Raw genomic sequence first — 25,812 nt, 5'->3', positions numbered from 1 at the left:
CAGGTATGGGACAAGGTTCACGCACCTCTCTGCGTAGGATGCAATGCACCATCACGATAACGAAGCCCTCGAGAGAGTCAAAGACAGCAAAAAGAATCTGAAACAAGGCTGAGCGGCGGTCGGTGATGGCCAGGACCGCCGACATCCAAGTGAGAGCCAGCAGTGGAAGCACAACACAGGAGCTCCACAGCGACGCCCTAGGACAGGAGCAGAATTACAGTGAGTAAAGGTTTATATCACCATTGGCATACAAAAAAGACAAAGAGGGCAAAACTAAAGGATAAGCCTCTCTTTCGGAGTGACTTTAGTTGATATTTAGAAATTTCTTATAAAACTAATTAATACTTATAAAGCATATTATTGATTTCTTGGATATCTGATGAATGTTTTAAAAGACGTGTCTGGTGTTGCAGTAAAAAGCATTAATATATGACAACACAGATCGATACAGTGCTCAGTATGAGCTAGAGTTGCCCTTTTTGTTGATTGTACTCTAAGCAATATCAATATTCTCAAAACATGGTTCAATCACAGTTCAAAACATATGTGAACAGGTGCAACAGGTAAAAATAAGCCAAAAGAAGCAATAAAAAGGAGCAATGGACGATGAAAAAGAGGAAGACAAATGAGAGGGTGATCGATGAAGGAATGTAGACACATCAGTGGTCTTTAGAGACAAACTCTCCCCTGATCATGGATTTGGAGGAAAGGGCCAGCATGCTCAGCAAGTCCTACTTCTCACTATTTTTACTATTTACTATTTTACCCTTTTATTTTACAAATGTATTCTTGATCTGCTTCAGACTACTGCATTTGTATCTTTTAAACTCACCAACAAACACACTGCCAATCACACACACACATCAAAGAATGCTCACACTCTCTTAAAAATAAAGGTTCTTTATTGGCATCGATGGTTCCTTGAAGAACCTTCAACGTCCATTGAACCTTTCCATTCCACAAAAGTTTCTTTATAGTGGAAAAAGGTTCTTCGGATTTTTAAAATGTTCTTCACACTTCAAAACACGGTTCTTTTCAGAACTTGTTCAGTGGCTACACTAGAACACTGATGTGGGAAATAATCACAATTCATTAATTTCATTGATATACATTATGGTTTTAATATATATTTATATTATGAACAGAAAAGCAGATTCCATAAGGATGTACATAATCATCTTTATGAAGTACTTTTCCCTACAAAGCTTTCACCTGACATCCTTTCACAAGCACTGCTAAACACAAACGTAGTCAACCTCGGGAATCTATACACATATATCAACACATGCATAATGCGGTAAAACATCATCGACCTTTCACCCTGGCAATTCACCGTATTGCAGGTTGCATCATTTTAACCTCTGTTATTGTTTCTTAGCTGCCGCCACATACAAAAACATCCTACAGATTCTCACGTACATTAATAAATGGCTGGTCAACTTTATCTCATATTATAGAGTAAAACACACAGCCAGCAGAAAGCTAATGACAGAAACCAGACCAACATGGCTCATTTCAGTCTCGCAGTCAAAAAAGCCATTCTTGGCATGGCTGCTATTATTAGCCCTTTTAAAAAAAAAGTCCCATGGCAACCATTGCTTCCATCAAAATACCACAGAGTCCAACCAAAATACCATTCGGTTAGTGTTACTGCGAAAACTGATAACTTGGCCACCATTCATCAAAAAAGAAATGAAAAAATATAATGACAGAAAGATGCAGAAAGATTCCTGTACTGTTTGAAGAATAGTGGTTGACCAGTTTGAGGTTTTCAATATCCTATATCTACAGTATATGCGATATAGGTTAATTTGTTCGAATAATAACAACTGAGATGTATATAAATGTGCTGAAATGTGTTTAATTTGAGCTCATCTGTGAAATTTTAATGTTTTATCAGAATGTTTTTTGCATTTTATTTCATTTTTTCAATTAGCTTTTATTTGATAGTTTCAGTTAATAATTTTGTTGTGCTTTTGTCATTTATATTTTTTTATGTTTCTGTTTAGCTTTATTTTATATTATTTTATTTCAGTTTTAATTTAAGTAATTTCAGTACTTCAACTTATTTATTTTATTTAGTTGCCAAGGCAACATTAATTATATTTAATTTTATTTAAGCTTTTTATTTCCAAAAACAATTTTTAAAAGTTTTAGTTAACAATAACAACACTGAATACTACTCAAAATGTATTAAAATATCTGAAAGTGTCAGCCGCCTAAGCAGGCATGGCAGATTTCTCAAAATGACCAAATACTGGCAAATTTACCAATTTTAAAGCTGGATGATATATTGATCTATCGCTTATTCAAAAATTGGTAAAGCATTATGCTAGCAACACCAAGGCGATGGGTTTGAACCCAGGGTTTTGAACATACTGAATGCACTGAAAGTCCTTTTGGATGAAAGCGCCTGCCACATGCATGAACTAATTTATTATAACTAAACCTATGCTACTTTGACAGAAATTATGGTTACCATGGTACCATCTTGAGCAAGGAACTGTCTGGTCAACTGCACACTACAAACACACTTGCACACTCACACACACATACACAACAGGGCTTCAAGATGGGCTCCTATTGCAATCTGCATGATTTAGCAGTGCAACAGCATATAAGCTCCGTCTCTGTTTATCGCTTCTGACATAAAAGCTAAGGAGCAATAGCAGGGTGAGGGAAATGAATGGGGAAGAAAACCAGAAAAGGAAATAAAGAGGGGTGAGGTAAGAAATATGCAGAAAAAAAAGAAAAATAGAACCGAAGGCAGAGCATCAAAGAGTTGGTAAATAATTAGCGGGACTAACATGGCGTTACTGGTAGCTGTGGTGGAAACGTCAGCCGACGAGATAACTCCGCACTTGGCACATTTGAGCGTCATATTGTACAGTGGCACTGTCATCTGACTGCAAAGTCAAATCAACACACTGAAATACACATGTACGCTGATATATAACCACACACACGCTCTCGCACACACACACACACACACACACAAACACAGAGACACATACACCTACATACATGTTGATACACAGACCTAGCGGACACAGAATCCCCTTCAAGCTCCCACTCAAGGCAGATCTCTGTCAAGGCTTTGGGAAGAGTGCAGGAATGATGGAAAAGATGCTGTCACGATAGTTTTATTTCTAAATAGGCCTGACTGAATATGTGGGACAAAGAGCTAGCAAGTAAAAAAACAAATCAACTCTATATGTCATGCATGTATGTATGGATTACCATCACTTTTTTCCACTGACAGTCTACGTAAAATATTTCATGATAGGATTTTGATTCTGTCATATCAATGACATCAAAATCTTCTTTTGCATTAGTATGCCATACGGAATTTGCTTGATTTAGGCTGCGAGCAGTTTATCCGTCCCACACTGCATCTGTCTTTGGTCGCTGGAGAGAGACATGGGAACTCGAAAAAGCTGGCTGAAAAACATACACACAAACATTCATGCGTGTTGACAGCCAGAGATCGTGCATTCACAGACGCGAGCTAAATCACGGTCATTTTAGGAGACACATTATAGTCATCCACAGCCATAACTGCCAATATCCTGCATGCACGAACTCTGCATTATATCTATGTGTGGCTTGTTTCTTGTATTATTATTAAATAAACTGCAGTATACATTATTTAAGTCTGCAATGCCACCGTTGAGACAGAGACTATTTAATTTTATCCTAAAATATGCTTTTACTGAGAATCTCAAATGCATTTTAATATTTGCAGACAGCTTATGAAATGTGAAAAATATGCAAAATATGCATTTGCTTTTTGGACAAATCTAGTTAAAATAACCAAATAAATAACAGAGGCTGCATTAGCACTGTCCAACATTTTCCAAATACACACTACTGTTAAAAATGTTGGGGTCGGTAAGATTTTTAAAAAATGTTTTTGAAAGAAATCTCTTATACTCACCAAGGATGCATTTATTTGATAAAAAATACAGTAAAAACAGTAATACTGTGAAATGTTATTACAATTTAAAATAACAGTTTTTTTTTATTCAAATATATTTTAAATTGTAATTTATTCCTGTGATGGCAAAGGTGAATTTTCATCAGCCATTACTCCAGTCCTCAAAGTCACATGAACATTTCTTATTACGTCACAATTGCACAGCTCAATATTTTTGTGGAAACTGTAATTTTTTTTATTTTTTTTTTCAGGCTTCTTTGATGAATGGAAAGTTCAAAAGAACAGAAATCAAAAAAGAAATATTATGTAACAAAAAATTTCTTTACTGGTCAATTTTGATAAATTTAAAGTATTTATGTATTTAAAAAGAAATCTTACTGACTCCAAACTTTTGAACGGTAATGCATGTAATAAAACTGTTGCACACAAAATAGCCACCTGCAAAAAACTAAAATAAAGATAAAAATAAAGCCATCAGTTTGGCATGGCTGCCCAAACGTATAGGAAGTTGATTCTGCTACTGGCAGACATGTAGATTAAACCCTGAATAATATAAGAAATTCAATTCCTAGCAAAAGGCCAATGCCACCAATAAAACCTCAGTAGAGGCAGTGATATTAAAAAGCAATCAGCATTTTTTTTTTTAATATAAGATATCTTTCTAGTCCTCATGGAGGAACTTCAAAGACCTAGCTCATATGATCCTATATCAAACATTACAACGACGTTCTAATTTTTTTTACCCTCCATTTTTGAAACAGTTCATCTTTTGTTTTGTCTTGCCACAGGTAGTAAATTAATGTGAAAGCTCTTGATGTGGACCACAGCAATTTATCAAAATGCCCTTTGTTATTCTAAAACTGAAGAAAATGACATAATTTACAGGTGTACAGAGACTACCCAAAATGCTGCGGCTGCACTACGCATAATTAACAGCTGTGCTTATTAGTTAGGCTAATGAAAAATGTTTTGTTTAAGAACAAGGGTGAGGGAGGGAGGGAAAAGTGATAAAAATCCTCCCTCTAAATGTGATTCACCCTTCCCATCTATCAGCACCAAACAACGGCAGCCAGCCTTGAGTTTATCTATTTCCGCAGAGAATGCAATGCGGCTGGAAAATACTCAAACAAACATGTTGATAAGAGTTTCGAAATTGCAAAAATATTTCCCATTATTACATAGACACAAACAAAACTCTGACTTTCCAAAAAAAAAAAAAAAATCCAATCCGATCCAAAATGTCCAAACAATGAAATCCACATACTTTCTCATACAAGCGTACATTTTCACACTCCCAAACACACACACACACAAACAAACTAATTTATGGATCCAAACTGAACCTACAGCTATTCTAAATCTAAATGTCTAATCTAAAGCACGTTTAATCTAACCAGCATGCTTCCATCAGAATTAATAAGAAAGGGTTGAGTCCTAAAAGATTGCATCAGGCAAATGTAAGCGCTAAATTGTGGGAAAGGCTAAATTAGAGGATGGGCGGACCTGCATCTCAGCCAATCGGTGGGGGGTGGGCGGGGCAGAGAGGAGAGCCCTGAGTGTGAGCGAGGGGATGCTGTGGTAACTCTGATACAATGTCTCAAACAGCACAAAAACAAACACAATCAAGCAGAGAGATCATAGCAGTGGCAAACACAATGTAAATGAAATGAAATAATCATAATAACAATCTAAAAACACAAAGCAAAGAGAAGGAACAAGAGAAAGAAAACGCTCGGATGCAAAAATGATGCCAGTAAGGGCACGCGTCAGCCTGCAGGCAGTGGAGCACAGCCCAGAAAAGGAAACACAGACAGTCAATCATGAGTCATAACATGAGTAATATTCGTCTTCTCTGTAATAAATCGCAGGACACATTTCTGCTGTAAAGCCTGATTGGTAGAAGACATGTGAATCTTGGAAGATTAACAAATCCAGTGTGTAATTGATGGTCAATGGCACGGAGATGGACAGCGTACGATTGAGAAACCCTTATAATGAGGTCTATAATAACAATTCTCAGTTCATACTTCAGCTTCAATGGCATTTAACTCGCACGACTGAAAACTTGTTCAAATCAATGGATATAAATTGAGAAATTCACTCAGCTTGAGTGCTATCGATCAGACGCATGAAGCTGACGCCTTATGTGAGATTTCCTTTGCCGGCTCCTTTGCGACTGCCCCTCAAATAAACATTTCACACACAGAAACATGACTTTGAATCAAGATGCACAGCAACACCTACAAATCAAGAGAAGCTGGAGAAATGATTAAGCGACACATGGCAAATCACCAACGGAAATGTAAAAGAAATGCAATGAGTGAGCAAAGGTGTCATCTTGCTTTTGACAGCACCAATAACCAGTCCATATCAATCTCTTCCCCTCCGAAGGACAAAAAATTTCAAAGCATAAACATTTCAAGTTTGTTTGCTAATTTATATGTAAAACAAGAAGAAAAAAACTATTTGGAAATGGGGTAAGAAAAACTCAATTCAACATATATTACAGAAAAAGATCATATAAGTAAATCTACTGATATTATGTGATATTATTTTAGCGGAAAACAAGACAAAATAATTTGATCTGATGATACATTTGGTAATAAATGTGCATTCATGCTAATTTGTGTCCTGTTGGAGGAGGGAGAGATGTTATGAAAGGTCTGGCCAATGAATGTCTTTCCCAGAGCTGGTTAGAGGTCAGCCAATGAGAGGAATGAATACTGTGAGGCATACCCGGCCCTCTCCTTGAGTTTCATATCAGTTATGCCATCTTTGGACACCAGTTTGTTAAAAACCAGAATCCCGATTACCATGTTAACCTGGTGAAGAGAGAGGAAAAAGGTGAACACATCACAAATACAGCCTCACAACAGATACACGGTACTAGTGACTTCTCCTGTGTGCTACAAAGTGGCTGGTTTTTATCTGGTTTAGGAGGATTCTGTAAAGCCTCCTCTACTTTGTGGTTTTGTTGTATTTTAATAAGAAAATCTTTGATTTTAGAGTAATGTTTTAAAGTCCCCATGTGGTAAAAATCAAGCTTTTAATGTTGAATATATGTCTATGTGGTGTTTTTAATATGCTTTAAGACAAACCATGTACAAATTCATAAGTCAACACCATTGCGAGGTATTTTCTCTTTAAAACTGCAAAGACAGTCTCAAAAACGCCACAAACTACCTTGTAACCAATCACGTCAACGTGTGATCGACAACGAGTGGAGCTCTGAGCTGGTGTGAGTGAGTGGAGGCGGGGCTAATTTGCATAATCATAGAACCACGTATACTAAATGAGGCAAGTGTGTAGAGTTACATTCAAGCTATTTTAAGGCATGGCGAATTTTTTTTTTTTTGGTGATCAACGATTAGTTTTAAGGGATAAAATTCCTGACTACAGGGGGACTATAACGGTACTGTAAATTTGCCTTTAATTTATGACTATTGCACTGTATCTCATATACTAGTTGCTTACTCCTAACGTGTTCAGACGAACCTAATGAAGTAAAAAATATCAATAATAGTTCTGATAATACTAATATTTTAGCAGTCAATTTCCAGTCAATTAAAAAATGTACAGAATCCTCTGAAACAAGGTTGAAAAATGCTTTGGTTCTACACAGAAAAACTGCACTAGAATGACGTTTCAAAAATTCCACACTCAACCATATCAGTGTCTGACTAAATAAAATCTGTTGTCCAATAAAATAGATACTGCTGTAATCCATGTTAATATTGTGTAAGCCCAGATCAGGTTGAATTAATCTGCAGTGGCTACTATGACCACACTAGCATACACTGTTTAAACAGATCCACTAAAACACGTGTTTGCTAGATATTATGTTGTGGTGTTATGAGGGTAAAATCTGGATTGTCTGCATTCTCATTCACTTCCATTCTAAGTGCTTGTCACTAAAGCTGGAAATGAGGGACAGAAGATTTTTTGTGAATAAATCAAACAGAGAGAGAAACTGTACCAAGACGACAGCAGCGGCTGGTCCCACAAATGCATACAACAGTCCACCTTCCAGAGACAGCCAGCAACTAACACAAAACACAAAAGCAGAAAAGAAAGAGTAAGAACGAGAGAGATGGAAGAAATAAAAGGATAAAGAGACTAAAAGGAAATTAGTAATCAGTGATGTCATATATTGTGGTTGTCATTACTTGTTCTTAACATTTTGAAGTGTCTACTTGAAGGATACAAGGTAGGGAAGTACTGGCCATAGGGAGCACTAGGACTATCAGAAATATATGATTAATCATGATCATACTTACTAGTTAACAGTGCCATATCCCTTTGCCTTGGTGAATCCAACAGAAATTGCAACAACAAGAGCAGGTAAACCTATAATAAAGGAACAGAAATGAGTGGAGAGCTGTTGAGTACTTTCTATATATCATGTATCAAGATTTTACATTCAGTTAAATTTAATCTAAGATTTTAGATCAATTATAGCATGTAGTATCAAACAATGCTGCTAAAACAAACTGAAATGTTACATCAACTACCCAGTTGGGTCATTATTTGCAGATAAGACTCTCATTAATGGAGTTAAGCACTGACATTTCATTATCCAGAAGTTACAATACGTTTATGTTTAATAACATAAACCATCCTTAAATACATATTTACCTTAACATTTGCTTAAAGCAATTAAAAATAGCCTACTATTTGTCCAGTGGAAAATCTTGAGAAAAACATTCTCTGAAATGTTATTTTTTTATACAATATTGATTTATTTATTCTAAAACAAGGCAAAGCTACTGAATGATTTTTAATAATGTAATGTGACCTTACATGTAGTCCTTATTTCATATTTTCCTAATGTTTTGTGTTAAACATGGTATCACATGAATGGGAATATGCATGGAAATGATATGCAGATGACGTTATGCATAGTAATAGTGTTATGCGTTGTAAGCTCCATATATGGTTATTTCGGGGAGGAGACGGGATATGCACAATCTTTCGCTGACTGGGTTTTATAAAGGGAATTTTGTGCAGGTTCTATGTTTTGTGCGTACACACACAGCACAAGGTTTCATACATAAGGCCCCCGGTCACTTCATACATTTTCTCTGATCAGATAGCTATCCAATCGTGAAGAGACAAGGTGTAAATGCCCTCTAAAACACTTGTGAGACAGAGTAAAATCCGATCTGGTTGTGTTAAAACCACATATGTACATTTTCCTTCCCAAAGTACCATTTACAGACATCCTACCGTGCAACATCTAATTTCTGGGAGATGGCACAATACAACCACCCCCCACCACCATAATATAAAAAATTATATTAAACCAATTGTATTCATTCACGTAAGCTGCATAATATGGGTTTGTTCACTCAATAGAATTCCTGTGCCAAGTGAAAGGATGTAGTTGAGTGTGACTAAAAAAGATGAACAAATCTGAACCAAGTGGACACAGAAGACGCATTTGAAAAGTGTGATAATACCATGTGTAACGCTAACGACTACTTGTGATCGGTTTTCATCGAAAACGCATCTTAATACCAGGTGGAAACATGCTTTCTGTCTTACTCGCTCGATTTCTGCGATATTGTATATAATTTGCGGGCACCAGGGAGCTGCTGTCAGTATGCAGAAGACTCCCGGACCTTCTGGAAGAGGTGGGATGTCTGCATTTACTATTTCACGAAATGGAAAAAAATTTAACATGTAAGAGTGTGTTATACCAGCTCCTGTTAGCCAGATATGACAGTACTACAGCATCACGCGTCGCCACAGATATGGCTTGCTGCTAATGAGTAGCTAAGTATCTCTACAGCAAACCGATGTGCAAACTGCAGCAAATGAAACTGAAAGTTCGGCGTCACATCATGAAGCTTGACACACAATCACCTTTAAAAGTAGTGAGGTTAAATTATCTCACCAGTTAGTATCACTTTATCATCTATTGCAGCCTTTGATCTTGAAATTAGCTGATAATAAATCAAATGCAGCTCATATCTGTTACTTTCCTTGATGTGAACTCCAATGAATATAGCGAAAATCGGATTTATATTCGTTTTGCAGAGACACATTTATGTTGCCAAGTGTAAATGGAACAGTTTTAACAAATAGGATAGCAATTCGATCAGTAAAAACGTGTGAAGTAACTAGTTGTAAATAGGCCCATAATAGGAAGTCAAAGAGACAAGCCTCACCCCAACCAAGGCAGAGGAAACGCTTGCGTATGATGCGGTTTCTAAGACGGCCAGTCACGGCCATGTAAGACTGCCATGCCTCCGTGAGAACCCAACAGAAAGAGGACAGGAAGAAGAAGTGCAGAAATGCAGCCACAAGAGTACAAACAACCTGAGCACAAGAAAATAGAGACAGAAAGAGAGAGTTATGTAAAAGGGAAAATAGGAAGATTATGAAACATATTTTGTTGTAAATCAAGGATTTTTATCAATTTATTTGTGTTTGTTTGGCCTTACCTTGTTCCGTGTCTGGGTTTGTCCAATAAGTATGAGTGCATTGGAGGAGATGATGGACAGACAAAAGTTGATGAGGATGACAGAACGTTCTGAGCGGATATACCTGAAGAAAAACACACAGAAACACTGAGCCAATACAACTGAATGACGCCTATTGCTCACAATCATTCACTTTTAATAAATAGGCACATCAATGGAACCTGAACTGCTGTATAATAGCCAGTGGTGATGACCAAGATGTCACACTCTGACTGCCTCTGTACAGACTACTGAAGCACAAGATGCTTTTTGGATTACTCTCAAATCAGACTCCAGCCTTTGGAGGTCTTGCAGCTGTCATTAAAGCTAAGACTTTAGACTAAACTTTTATTTCAAATATAATTTGTATGACAAAAATTAGGTTTTGTAAATGTAAAACAACAGTACTTTGGATGCCTCTATATATACACTACAACGTGTTTTTTTATGTTTTTGAAAGAAGTCTCGTATGCTCACCATATCTGCATTTATTTGATCAAAAATCAAATAAATGCAATATTCCTGAAATATTGGAAAATATTATTACAATTTAAAATAAAATAGTTTTCTATTTTAATATTTTAAAATGTAATTTATAGCTTTGATGGCAAAGCTGAATTTTCAGCATCATTACATCCAGTCACATGATCCATCAGAAATCATTATAATATGCTGATATGATGGTCAAGCAACTTTCTTATCATTATCAATGTTGAAAACATTGAAATATTGATAACAAATGTTGGGCTGATTAAGTGGAAACTGATACATTTCTTTCAAGATTCAGTAATGTTCAAGACAACAGCATGTATTTGATTTTTTATTTTTTTTTACAATGTAAAAGTCTATTTACTGCCACTTTTGATCAATTTAACATATTCCTTCTAATTAAAAGTATTAATTTAAACATTCTTTACTGACCCCACATTCACTCAAATTTACTATTTACTTAAAATTAATTTAGAAATAATACAAAATGTGAAATGACCATGGACAAGGCTGTTGGTAGTTTTTGGAACTGAAAGTAAACTGCCTGACCACTTAGTTAATGTGCCAATTAAGCACAATCAAGCACACTAGTCACTAATAACACTAATAACCACAACTGACTTGTTTAGGATTACATCATGTCAAATAATTGATTTGAATCTCAAACTCCAAAGCATCGCAAAGCTCTTTATTCAAAAAGATGCCGCTGTCCATGGTTCTGAAGCCCCTGTGGCTTCCCATTAATGTCTATGAGTTTCTTTTACTGGTGAACAGCCAAATTGTGTTTTAGCAGTGGAAGATCTTGCTTACCTCCAAACAGACACATAGATGATGATGAGGAGAAGCAGGGTGAGGGACGACACCCCGCAGCCCACGATCAGAGTCACAGATGGAAGCTGGGACTTATCCATGTTCTGTCAACACAAGAAAATAGACTCAGTTAGTGCGCACAGATGCAAACGGTGCATCAGGCTAGCCGCCTGCCGTCCTCCATGCGATTCTGTGCTGAAGAGAGCTGGGGAGAGTGGGCTGCTGTCCGTGTGGCTCCGGCTAAGGAACAAGGTGAGATGAAGGTCACTCGGCAAAGGGCTGATACTGAGATATCCAGAGGGCACAGCAGAGAGCTACAGTATAGCAACCTATGACTGCCTTTAATGCCATAAAGACCTACGGAAAAGCTAAATGCTTGATGCTGTGAATTACTCATACACAGATTGTGAACCAAAAGCTTCAAATATAACACATTTGCAGGCTTGCGCAACCATTGTCTTGGTTGCCATGGTGATGTGTTGGAGAAACAGCGGCCACTGCAGTGGTGTACGCAGCATTAACTGTACCATAGGTGTGAGTAGTGCATGCCTGCGTGTTCGTGAATATCTGCATCCCTTGCTTAAGCCTTAAGCCATTATAATGCATGGCTATAACTACTTGCATTTCAACATTTTAAATACATTTATGTGGTACTGTGGAGTTAAGGATGTCCATGGGGTGTGGACTTCTCACCTTAGCTCAAAAACACACAGACTTACACTTACACCCAAAGATAATTGGTTGCGTTTATAGCCTGTCTTGTCTCCAGGTTTAATGTGCGCACAGGGCCAAGTTAATTAAATCCCTCTGATTAATCTGCACTGCAGTGTGGTCCCCACTGACAATCAAGAAAGAAATGCATCCTCTGAGACTAAGTTTGTCTTCCCCTAGCCAATCAAACACCTGACTAAGCCTAAGCTGTGGAAGACAGGCTAGTACTCAGAGCAACCTCTATCGAACCAAGGGAATTATTTAGTCCATCAGTGCAGATGGAGACCCATGGCAAGTTGGGAATAGAAACTCTAGAGTATCAAGTCCCGTCACTTCTGAAATGTTTGAAGGAGGCTTGGGAAGTTGAAATGATAGCACATATAATACATCATCTGCATGCAATTTGTTCAGTTTTATAATAATTTAGGCCATTTGTAATTATTATCTGCTGTGATAGGTGTCAGGACAATAAGAGGACATTTGCCAACACTTAAAATAGAGACTGGCCAATATTGCTTCATTGATGACCCATACAGATTATTATTATGCAAGTGTCTCATAACCAATATTCAGAACCACAATTGTTTTGTTTCAGATTAAGATGCAATAATCACTAAATGATATAATGAAAACATAATATGCATTAGGGATAAACAAACAAACAAACCTTACTGAATATGACTTATAAAATGTATACCTTGAATGCAACGTTAGTTCCTTTGGATAAAAGCCTCAAATGTAAAAAAGTAAATTAATATAATTGTTAAGTCAGAATATACTTGAAAATGATATAAAAAGCTATTCTAAACAATGCATAAGTTATTTTACCTTTGAATACTGCAGTTAAAGTAAGGTCATTGGTCTTACCATTTATTAGTATTTTAAAACTTGCCAAACTGTATGCAAATGCATAAAAAGAACATAAAAACTCGACTTGCAAAGGCAATACTAAATCTTGTGCAAGGGATGAGCAAAAAGACAATGGCCTACCTCAGAAGAATGTACTAACATGAAATACCCCAACACAGCGTGTGGTTTCTTGTTCTCGCCATCTTCACTGACCCATATTCAAGAATGATGTATTCAGAGCTTCATCCAAGTACAACTGCAGTGTAACTGTGCATTTCTACAAGCTTTAGCTCATAAATATTCAGTCTGGGCAAAACCACCTCCCGTATCAAACTGCTTCTAAAGCGCAAGACAATCTGACCCATGTACACAAGAGTCTGGCTCAAAGCTGGAAACATCTGTAGAAAGACTGGCGTGTGATTAAAATAGCTGCAGTGTACTATCTCCCTTTATTGTTTTTCGTCTCTTTCCACGAGCACTGCAGCTGACTGTATATTCAGACTCAGAATGTGGGAGGGAAAGAGAGGAAGAGAAATGTTTCTCTGGCTCTTTATCATTCTGAAGCTGTAGGACGCCAGTTGCCAGCGGAGGGGCCGTTGGATGGGCCATTTTGAGGTGGCAAGTGGAGCTGCAGGAATAATTAGCAGCAGAGCAGTGGGGGTCTGGAGCAAGAAGGCTAGAGAACGAGAGAGACAGACAGGGAGTGGAGCCAAGGGGAGGAGCGGTCCTCCTTTCTGCTGGCACACAGCAATACAAATGAAATCCCCTCAATATGCTTCCCATGAGGGCAGGGAAAGAGCTAACTGCGACACTCCCTTAGTCCACGTCCATCTGATCAGGTAGAGCAGGCCATGAAGCCATCATAAGGCAAGAGATTAGCATACCGCTAATGGCTCTCTGGTTCACCGTGGAAGAGACGTGCAAATCATGCTGTCTTTACACGCACATCCATGAAAGCAAATAGCAGCACATAAATGCACACAGGAGCCCTCTAAAACACAGATACAAATGTGTATAATGTAAACTGGCTTCAAGATGGGGCCATATGTCAATATGGTCAAAGCCATATTTTGTTGACATAATTTCAGCATTCCTGTCTGAAAATTCTGTCCTAACCATATCCCTAAACCTAACCCTACCCTACTTATAACTTATCCCTAAAATCAGAGGGAAATGATAGGCGAATAACACTGATGGAGAAGCACCTAACCAACTTGGTTGTAAGCCTAAACTTAAACTTGTTGCATCAAAAATTGGTTGGGAATGTTGAACAAAAATCGTTGATCCAGGAACAGGTTGTACGTTCACCATATCAATATATTCCAAAGACATTGCTTGAATGCAACATCAACCTTTGTTCAGCAAAAAATAAAAACTTTCTTATTGCACTTTCCTGGATTTATTGTCAATGACCAATCAGTACGTATATTGTTGCAAATAAAAACATAGTTTGTCTTTTTTTAGTTTGTTAGTAACTTGTTTTTCCTCTGAAACGACTAATTTTTTGCTGACATCACTTAGGCCGAGAGGGCAGTAAGATATTAACAAATAGCCAAATAGCTATTCAGGCATAATTGTAGCGAATTCTGACTTCTAAAGCCCATATTTCCAATTGATTTCCACGCTATACATTTTTTACCTTAAATGTCCTCTTTCACTTGGAAAACTTCACATTAAGCAAGTAAAATGTTTTTATGGACACCATATTGCAGCTTTATGCAAAATGGCCTGTATGTAATAGTGAGATCATAATTCTGTTTTGTTATGATGTCCTTTTTTCGCTTGGTTTCCCAAATCAAAACAGTGTCACAACAGTGACTTCTGTTCTTGAAGCAGTCAATCTGAAACATCTTGGCAGAGCTAATGAGAGAAGACGTGGCCATTGTTTTGGCCAGTAGGGTGTCAAGCTTCCTCTTCCTCTTTTTTTTTTTTTCTTCTGGGCTCTCTGGCTCATATCTGGGCCAAGCTGCACAAAGAGAGTGTTATAGCGTGTTCTATAGCTTTAAGAACTTCCACTGCCCATGCTGTTTCCAAGGCAACTGGTGAATAAACTGCTTCAGAGGCAGTTTCCAGTCTAATAATAACTAATCACACTGAATGAAAATTCCACACAAAGACACGACCCTTCCCCTGCATTAAACCAAACCAAATCCCATCATTTTATAGAAATATGGCATTTTAAAGGTAGACATATTTACACAAAGACAACCCTCTAAGGCCCAAATGAACCAATGGTGTGTATTTAAGATACATTTTTACACTCATTAAATAACAACAAAAACACTATGAACATTTAAATGTACCAAGTAAAATGTATTTGAGGTGTCCACACAGCACAAAATAAGAATAGGCTACAAATATATATGTGTGTTGGAGTGTTTTAAACAAAATGTATTCCATTACAAATAATAGAGATTGTCTTCTTTAACATATGTAGTTAGAGAGCTATTTTGAACCATTATATTATTAATCACATGTATTTTCTCTGTACAAACATTTAATGTATGCAAATCCAATATGAATGGCAGCATGGTTAATGCACTGCGTTCTGGCATCAAACAAACATAGCAAAACATCATTTTGTTATAAACATATGTGCATATACTCAGAACACATGAATGATGGAAACATGTCTTAAAATGTTTGCATTAAATCTGCTGTATGGTTCTGTCATGTCGTGAAGAGGAGGAGAGGGGGGAGTGAGAGAGAGAGAGGGATCTGTTGATACATAATGACAATGCCGCCTATGACCAAAAAGCGGTACATTAAAATCACAAAATATCACACAAACGCACATTTTTACATTCTTCGTCATAAAAGGATACAAAAGAAATGGCTAGACTTACCACATCGGGATTGAGGCGTGCTAAAATGGCGAAGGTGGAGAGTCTGTCACACAAGCATTTGGTTGTGCTGGAGTCGACGGGCACGGCTCTACAGCCTCGCGCAGACCAGGAGCCCAGCAACGACGAGCTGCGGAGCGGAGACACACAAGAGCGCGGAATGAGATCAAATCCCTGCGCGATAAAACAGCTATTTTCCCTAATCCAGTGCACACAGATCCCACCGGATGAGAGCCGGAGCGCGAGAAAAGACAGTGAAAAGACAGATGAATGGACGATGTGATGCAGCGCACACCTCTGCTTTCTGCATGGCCAGGTTAGCTGATGTAAAAACAGCTACAAAATGTAAAAAATGATTAAGAGCTGAAATAAAATAAAATAACAAATACTGTTTAAATTGCACATAATTTAATAATTTACCACTATTGATTTTTATAATTATAATTATTATAATTATAATTATTATTATTATTATTCATTATTTGGCTATGCTAAAAAGAAGGCACATTCTTAACCCGGGGTAAACATAATCCTGGGTTATCCTTCCTGTTTCAAACTGCACACATTTTATCCAGGGTTAGGCTAATCTTGGGTAGCCAGGTTATATTTCACACGATACAGTAAATACGGGGTTAACCTTCCTATCAGCTTATTTACGAAGATCTGTATTTTTGTATTTTTGTATTTTTTTATGTCAGCATATACATTCGGTGGCCGGAACGAATTTTCGAACTTAATTTTCTGTGTTCCGCTCCGTCTCGGGCACATTTGAAAGTATACTCTTTTGGTCGTGAGCGAGGAAAGATGCGTTTGGCGCGTGCGCTTATCTCGTGGACTTAGTTGTCAAGCACTCAAGTCAGTCGAACATGTGCCGTTCTACACCGTCCGCGCGGTCACAAAAACTCCGTCCGAAAACTGATAATTGCTGCCTTCGGAGGTCTCATTCATTCAAGGTAGGAAGGCGTCAAGGCACGTCGAATGCAATGTTAATTTCACTTCCTGTCTCCTGAGATACCTTCATCTGATCGATTTTCGAAGGCAGCATAGATGTATCCTTCACTGCCTTTGATATCCCACAATCCTGTGCTTTCCATTCTGCGACAGCTGAGCTAGAAAAATAAAGATGGCGTCTGAAAGTTGCGGCTGGTCGGTTTGTGTGTAGCTAAATTTTTTATCAACGTTTTCCACTTATGTAGTGATAAATTATCTGTAGTCATTAAATATTCTCTTAGTTTTCACCAAAGCTCGCTCTATTTTGCTGCAGATCATTAAACTGTTACGCTCCCTCAGACGTCTGTTTCGCGAGATATCTTCGTGTGCAAACGCTGCCTGCAAAGTCATTGCTTGACAGGGCAGCGAGGCAACAAGTCAGCTGCCTAAGTTTTCAGATGCAGCCGAAAATTACGTGATATACGGGGACGCGGTCGGCTGAAGTATACTTTGGCATCAAAGTTCAACAGCATTTTCACTCAGACGCTAAAGCACGTAAAAAAACCCTGCTTTTCTAGGCACTGTACAAAGAGCATGAATATTTGATGAGGGAAGCAGTTGTCTGTTGGTGAACAATTCACCATTCTAGCACCGCATCTTTTCACACTATCATTGACACTGGAATTTGGTGTTAGTGCCTGCATTTAATAATAATAATAATAATAGGCCCATTGTTGTTGCACTGGTTCTAGAGCTTGCTGCATTGCAAAACACCAAATACCTCCAGTCTAAACTACACAGATTCACTTTGAAATGAAAGTTCCCAAAGGACAGTTTGGGGTAGCCTTTTCACACTGTGTTTAGCCTGCAGCAAGTCGATTTTACAAGTAGAGTAAAGAGCAGTCTCTTTTACCTGTCAAAACTTTGTACGTTTATAAAGTATGGAGGAAAATTGCAATGGAGCAGAGGATGGATATTACACTGGGACATTGAGACCTTGGCCAGAGGATAACTAGCCCCCCAACTGAGCCTGGTTTCTCCCAAGGTTTTTTTCTCTCCATTCTGTCACCTGATGAAGCTTGGGTTGCTTGTCACTGTCACCTCTGGCTTGCTTAGTAGGGGACACTTAATATTCAACAATATTATTGGTCTGACTGTACTGACTGAGCTGGACGATGACATAATTTTTTGCAGAATTGCTTTATAGATGAAATCAACTAATTTAATTACTGATGATCTTTACAACTGAACTGAATCAACACTGTCCTGACTTCAGCCGAACAACAGCCAAAATGCATAATTTTTCTGTTATCAATCTGTATGATGTTTGAAACATATTGTATAAAGCCCTATATAAATAAAGGTGACTAGACTTAACTGGAGTACAACACGAGGAAAAAAGAATTAAAACAGTGAGTGACTTATTTTTACTTTATTATCTATAATTTGATAATGTTAGATTAGCATACAATGTCCCACATGTTCATATACAGAATAATAAACAAACTAATAATTTACTGGTTAAACTTTACAATAAGGTTCCATTTGTTAACATTAGTTAACATGAACTACAATGAAAATAACTTCTAAAGCATTTTTAAATCTTAGTTAATGTTAATTTCAACATTTACTAATACACTGTTAAAATCAAATGTTGTATCTGTTAATAATCTTAAATGGACTAAGCTAACATGAACTAAAAATGGACTGTTGTATTTTATGTGAACTAATGTTAACAAAGATGAATATATACTGTATCAAATGTGTAACCCATTTACTCAATGCCGACCCGGATGAATGTTCTTTTTAAATCACTATGTGATTGACTGGAACAGGAAACTATGAATAATATTAAAATATCACATAATATTATAATGTATGGAGAGATTAAGACATGCGCTACAAATAAATGTTGTCAAAAAAAGCTGACATTTCATAGGACCCAAAGGAACATCAATCCACATCTTTCTATTCTTTGCAAGAAATTCTGTCAGTTTTATGCTTGCCATTAAACTTGCATCAAAGCAGATGACAGTAAAAGCATAAATATCATAAATACAACTAAAGAAACCTTTATTATGTTGTGGGTGGTGCCCAAAGCCACTAAATAATTAGCCACCTACACAAATTTGAATCTCATAATCTTGACGAGGAACCCTCTTGACAGCATGATTCGGCAGTGTCTGATCTGATGCTCGAATAATTATAACAAAGACCTCATATTGACATCAATGAAAGTGATATGAAAGTCATATCAAAACATACCCACTCCATGCACAACTGATCCTAATAGCAAGCCATCAATCATGTAGCATCCTCTTCATGCGGCTGCAACGGGGAGTCAATATAGTCACGCACACACACAGGCGCTTTTCCACACAGACTCAAGGCTACCGGCACCATTCCAAACCCACTGTGCGGTAGAGCTCTGCAGTCTGGGATACCCACAATGCACTGGGGCTAGAGGAGCACTGAGGGCCAAACAGTATAGAGCTGGAAGCACAGTGTGTTGCAGCCCCAGGGGAGGGCTCAGTGTTAACATTAGCACATAAACCTGAAACTCAATATATTATCACTCATTGCACAGACACTGTGCGTGATACGATTAAGACTTTGTGTCGACCACACAAATATAAAGACAGCGCAGCACGGCTGTGTAATTGGATCACCGGGCTTGCAGTTCAGCTGTAGTGTGCATGTTTGCGGAGAACATGCCAAGTGCAAATGCATGAGAAAAGCAAGCTTGCATCATGTAAACAATTAATTATACAACAGTATATATACATTTTTTAAACATATGAATGCCCGCAAAATGCCTCAAAGTCAATGGAATATTGCAGTATTAACTATAAATAATTTATCCGTGCTAATTTAAAATTCAAGGGTCCTCGTAATCTTTAATCAAAATAACTTGCAGCGACATCTCTTCTCTGATTACGTGTTTACTGGCGCAAGGGTGGAACAACCTGTCTCTCACATAAGACTGCATCAATAGCAAACCACAATGATCCAATCGATTCCCGTTGGGCTAAACCAAGTCCTGCCCTACATTTGTTCTTGTTTGAGAAGCTGTTTCACTCGGATATATGTCACAATAGCGAAGAAAAGACTGTCGCAACTTCCGTTTCATGCCGACTTTAAAGATGACCTATTACGCTTTTTTACATTTTCAACTTTCTTTAGTGTGTGATGTTGCTGTTTAAGGCAAGACGCCCCAGGTGAACAGGGTAAAAAATTAAAAATAACTAATATATATCAAACCTTCACTAGTTGATTGATTACATTGATAATTGCAAAAAAAATTGCATTACAAGTTTTCTGAAACGTTATGTTTAAATATGTAAACGAGGCGCTATCTAATTAAATATGCACTATTTTGCATACATTTCTAGAACAAAAAACTGAACATTGAATGAAGTCAGGTTCAAAACTCTTGTTTAATTTTTTTGATATTTTAGAGTCAAAGGTTTTTACTGAGGGGATTTTGGATATCATGCATCACTCCACAAATCAGAAAATACTGTCAACAGCCAAAAATAAATAAATAATAATCACTTTTTTTTTGGAATAAAATCAGGAAAATTATATATGTTCAAACCCCTTACTGTAAAACTAAAGGTTGTGTAAGTGCTACTGAAGTGGAGATTCCTGTCTCAATGTAAGAAAAACAAATTTTGAGAAACAGCCTTTAAAGATATATATTTTAATTGAAATCTGCAGACGCAAATAGATCAACTGCTCTAAAATATACAGTTAAAAGTGTATTTTGGATGTTTTCTTTCCACTAGTCTGAAAAAAAACTTTATGAAAAGCCAAAAAGCCCAACATTTTTGCATGTAGTGTCGCATGATAAAGGTCTACAAAGTTACAAAACACAAAGTCCACTCCAAAGTGAGTTATGCTCTATATAAGCGAGCACTGTTTCTGAACTCAATTAAACCTTGATTGTAGTCTTGTGCTTCCTTCTAGGAACGTACATGTCACAATATTTCTAATTTAAATAATTTTTGCCCAAGGCATTCAAGCATGAAAACCTGTTCTATTAGATCCCAAAAACAAAATCAAGAATTTGTAAAAGGGCATAATATGGCTACTTTAAATAAATGTATGAATGAGAAGGATCATGTATGAACCAGCAAGAAAAATAAAAAAATAAAATCCTGGCTTGTATTGCTATGGTGTGATTGAAGTGCGAGTCAACAGAAAGCCCACACTCTTTAAAGCTGTTAAGTAAAAGACAGTCGGTGACAAGGACGCCTCCTCGCATTCCAATTTCTCTCCCAAATATGAACTCATTAATCATAGCAGCTGTCCAAGATGGATTTTAATTTTGCACCGAACACACACCAGCCCCGACGACTCTGCCTCGCTCAATGCGGGCAGATTACATTTCACTGTCCTCTTCCTGTCTCTCACCCTCTCTCTCTTTCGCTCCCTTTATCTCACTCCTTCCTCTCTGTCACCCTTCTCCTTGTCTCTCCTTTTCGTCTTCTCATTGCTCTGCACTAATGTTTTTTTTTTTTTTTTTTTTTTCTTTTGTTATAAGTGGTGCTTGGTACGCCTTTTGCTTTTGTAAGAAATTGGATTTATGATGTTTTTGTCAGCTGAAAGTTAAAACGGGCAAACAAATTTTTTCCGTAGACTTACATACTGCATACACTGTACCATTTACAGGAATAACAAAAATGCTGACTTTCTAATGTTTTTGAAAGAAGTTTCTTGTGCTCACCAAGGCTGCATTTATTTGATCAAAATACAGTAAAATATTATTACAATTTTAAATAACTGTTTGTAATATATTGTAGAATGTAATTTATTCCTGTGATGGAAAAAAATAATTTTCAGCACACATTAATTTTTTCAGTGTCAGATGATCCTTCAGAAATTATGGGTTGAACGACTTCAGATTCAACTTTTATGTGATAAAAGTCAAGTCGACGTTGACTAGTCGTGATGACGTCATTACTGAACAAATAAGCCTGAACCTTGAGCTGAGACTCGAACACGGGTTGCCTTGTGCACAGCTATGGCATATGACACAGCGCTCATACATAACAGCTTATTTTATCAGTTCTTTTGTCTCTTGGTTGTTATATTTCTCACAGATTTGTGCTCGTTTTAAATCAGATACTGATAAAGTAACACAGTAAAGATTACATTTATTTGAAAGCATTAGTGAGAGAGCGATTGAATTTGACCCTTTTCATATTTCCGGGTTTCTCAGAAGCGGTAGCCGTCATAGTAGAGTAAAATTCTATATACCTCATGTAGCCAACAAAACATTTGAATGCGACGAGCTCGTAATCACGACTTCAGAAGTGGGAAATAGGAAATTTACAATAGCACGTGAAGGCAGCATTAATTCTACCTGGCAGCGTCTTTGTACTAATAGAGAAGCTGTGGGTTTTAGTTACTAAGAAATATATGCTAGAACTTTTCAGTTACTAAGCAGTTTTATTGATAAATCACAGAACAGTGTTGACAATACATTTCGAGCTACTGTCTGTGTGTATGTTACAATACAGCAGACCATTAGTTTAGAACTGCGTTTAATTAACTTACGTTTACAATAAGCTGTTTAAAACGTGGTGGTAGATGATATAATCAAACATAACTTGTGGATCGCTCTCGGAGAATGCATTTATTCGTCATTTTAAAAGTTGGAAATGGAGCAAAAGATTCCATATCCTGTTGCGCCCTCTATAGACCTTATTCACAGCAGCGCCATCTTTGATTTTTAATGGGAATGAAAGCGAGGCTGTGAAGGATAGACATACATCTCTTTAGTGGGTTATGCTGTTATTTAAGGTGTTTTGGGATTGTTATGCTGATGAAACACTGCAGAAATATACCCAAACAATATAAGCTGTGGAAAAATAGAAGTAATCTAGGAGCTTCATACAGCTTTTTACAGCGGATGCTATTGAAAACACGGTTAAAGTGTCATGACAGAGCAAAGTCGACTAGTGTGCAACCCCTATCTGAAATCATTATAATATTCTGATTTGGTGCTCAAGAAACATTTCTAATTTGATCAATGTTGAAATTGGTTGTGCTGCTTAATATTTTTGTGGAAACCATGATGAAAAATTATTCCCTTTAGGATTCGTTGATGAACAAAGTACAAAAGAACAATTATTTTAATGTATCCTTGCTAAATGATTGTAAAAAAATGCACTGACCCCAAAGAACACCCTGAACTGCACAGCAACACACTAAAAATCACATGAAGCACCTTAGCAATAATGTCACAGCAATGAAAACCCTGATAACCACTAGCAGCATCAGTATTGCACTCACACTTTCTTCAGATACATTTTTTTTATTCTATAATTGTTCTCTGTCTTTTTTTTCCCCTTGAGGCAACGGCAGAAAAAAAAAAACTTTTTATATCTGTAACATATCTATATGTATCTATCTAAATGCAAATGTTCCACCTACACTGCATTAAGTGCTATGGGCACAGACTAGTCTTTCACAGTTTTAAAAGACAAAAGAGAGCACAAGCAGATGGATGTGTAGGGGGTGAAAGTACAAGCATGACCAGGAGGCCCACAGTTCTTTGTTAAAGTACAAAATAATTCTGGTGCTTCTCTGTCTGTCTCTTTCAATAGAACCTTGCTTCAGAGACGCAGTCTACATTTTTTTTTCTGGCTCTCTCTGCAGAGAAAGAAGAAATTATTTTCTGTTCATGTTTGCAAATGAAACTGAACTTATTCTCATGGTAATACATACTGATTCTTCTATTTCAACTCTGCACTGTGTATTTTGAATGTGACAATAATAATTCAGATGTAAATTCTGCAGCTGAAGCACTTAGAGCGACGCTGTCATGATTGACCTGTTATGTTTCTCGACACTGGTAAAGACGAACCAATCATGTTGGTGATAACAGGCTAAGCATTCATTTATTCAGATGACTGAGATGATTATTGAGATGACAGGATGGATTTGCATTTGAATGTCAGGTGCCAATCTTTTTACCTAATGATATAAGCCTTTATATTTTATATAGTGAATAAAACCTGAGTAAAAGAATAAATCTTAAAACCTGAGATCTGAATGCAGCTTATATGAGGATTGTTTTTTTTTTTTTTAAGAACATATAATGAAAACATTTGATTAATTCTACATCTGTGCAACTGCTATTTCTTTAACACAGTCATGAAATACATACTTTATAATACAAATAATGATAACACTTTATAATAAGGTTCAATTGGTTAAAGTAAAAATATGATATAATGAATAATACAATAATTTACAGCATTTATGAATCTATAGGTTAAGGTTAATTCCTACATATAATACACTTTTAACATTTAAAGTTGTATAAATAACCATACACTACAGTTTAAAGTTTGGGGTCTGTTTTTTTTTTGTTTTTTTTTCATGTTAAAATGTCTTTTTTTCAACAAGGCTGCATTTATTTCATCAAAAATAGGCCTACATGAAAACTAATATTCTGAAATATGAAAATAACTGTTTTCAGTTTTATATATTTAAAATTATATTTATTATAATTTATTTTTTTATATATTTAGGCTTGCTCGCTTAAGGTTGGTGGAGAGTTCCTGCCTCAAGTGGAGGAGTTCAAGTATCTAGTGGTCTTGTTCACGAGTGAGAGAAGGATGGAATGGGAGATTGACTGAACGGGTGCAGCTTCTGCAGTAACGCGGTCGATGTACCGGTCTGTCGTGGTGAAGAAGGAGCCAAGCTGCAAGGCGAAGCTCTCGATTTACCGGTCGATCCAAATTCCAACTCTCACCTATGGTCATGAGCTGTAGGTCATGACCGAAAGGACAAGATCCCGGATACAGGCGGCCGAAATGAGCTTTCTCCGGCGCTCCCTTAGAGATAGGGTGAGGAGCTCGGTCACTCGGGAGGAGCTCAGAGTAGAGCCGCTGCTCCTCCACATCGAGAGGAGTCAGCTGAGGTGGCTCGGGCATCTGTTCCGGATGCCTCCTGGACGCCTTCCCGGGGAGGTGTTCCGGGCGTGTCCCACCGGGAGGAGACCCCGGGGAAGACCTAGGACACGCTGAGGGGATTATGTCTCCCGGCTGGCCTGGGAACGCCTCGACATTCCCCCGGAAGAGCTGGAGGAAAGGGTCTGTGAGAGGGAAGTCTGGGGGTCTCTGCCTAAACTGCTGCCCCCGCGACCCGGCCAGATAAGCGGAAGAAGATGAGATATTTAGGCCTAGTATATACTTCAAAAAGTAATTTATTCCCGTGGTGGCAAAGCTGAATTTTCAGCATCATTACTCCAGTCTTCAGTGTCACATGATCCTTCAGAAATCATTCTAAATATGCTGATTTGGTGCTTTTCAATGCATTTTGTAGCATTTTACATGTATTTACTGTTAGCCTACTTTTGATCAATTTAATCCTTGATAAATAAAAGTATTAATTTCTTTCATAAAAATCTTACTGCCTCCAAACTTTTGAATTTTACATTGTGCTAACTAATATGAACAATAGTATATCTATAAATAAACACCATTCTATATTAATAGATGCTGTAAAAAAATTGTTGTTCCTTGGTTTATAATACCTAATGCACTAACAAACTGAACAGTTTTGTAATGTGTTTCCAAGTCAATAACACGAAAACACAAGTTGGCCTTAAATTATTCTAAAAATAGTTTTAATATGGCAGTTTGATATGACAACTCGATCTTTTATGATGTTGCTAATTCGTACATATTTTACGAGTTGCCAAATTCGTATAAATTCGTACGAATGACCTACCCCTGACCCCACCCCTAAACCATCACGTGGG

The 25,812-nt window shown here is 37.3% G+C and overlaps 1 protein-coding gene across 1 annotated transcript in view; it reads right to left on the bottom strand.

The window, feature by feature from the left end:
- Positions 1-25,812, bottom strand: part of adgrb1a (adhesion G protein-coupled receptor B1a) — a gene marked incomplete at its 5' end in the record, with an annotated part of 65,971 nt that overhangs the window by 8,158 nt on the left and 32,001 nt on the right. The window contains 9 exons of the mRNA XM_081388494.1: positions 26-197; positions 2,808-2,906; positions 6,674-6,759; positions 7,914-7,980; positions 8,215-8,284; positions 10,108-10,258; positions 10,384-10,486; positions 11,701-11,804; positions 16,107-16,233. Of these exons, the coding sequence (XP_081244620.1) occupies positions 26-197; positions 2,808-2,906; positions 6,674-6,759; positions 7,914-7,980; positions 8,215-8,284; positions 10,108-10,258; positions 10,384-10,486; positions 11,701-11,804; positions 16,107-16,233 (979 nt within the window). The remainder of the gene's footprint in view (positions 1-25; positions 198-2,807; positions 2,907-6,673; positions 6,760-7,913; positions 7,981-8,214; positions 8,285-10,107; positions 10,259-10,383; positions 10,487-11,700; positions 11,805-16,106; positions 16,234-25,812) is intronic.

This window comes from Scardinius erythrophthalmus, assembly GCF_964197995.2.
Source record: "Scardinius erythrophthalmus genome assembly, chromosome: 16".
NCBI classification, from domain to species: Eukaryota; Metazoa; Chordata; class Actinopteri; order Cypriniformes; family Leuciscidae; genus Scardinius; species Scardinius erythrophthalmus.
This window is presented reverse-complemented; position numbering and strand designations above follow the sequence as displayed.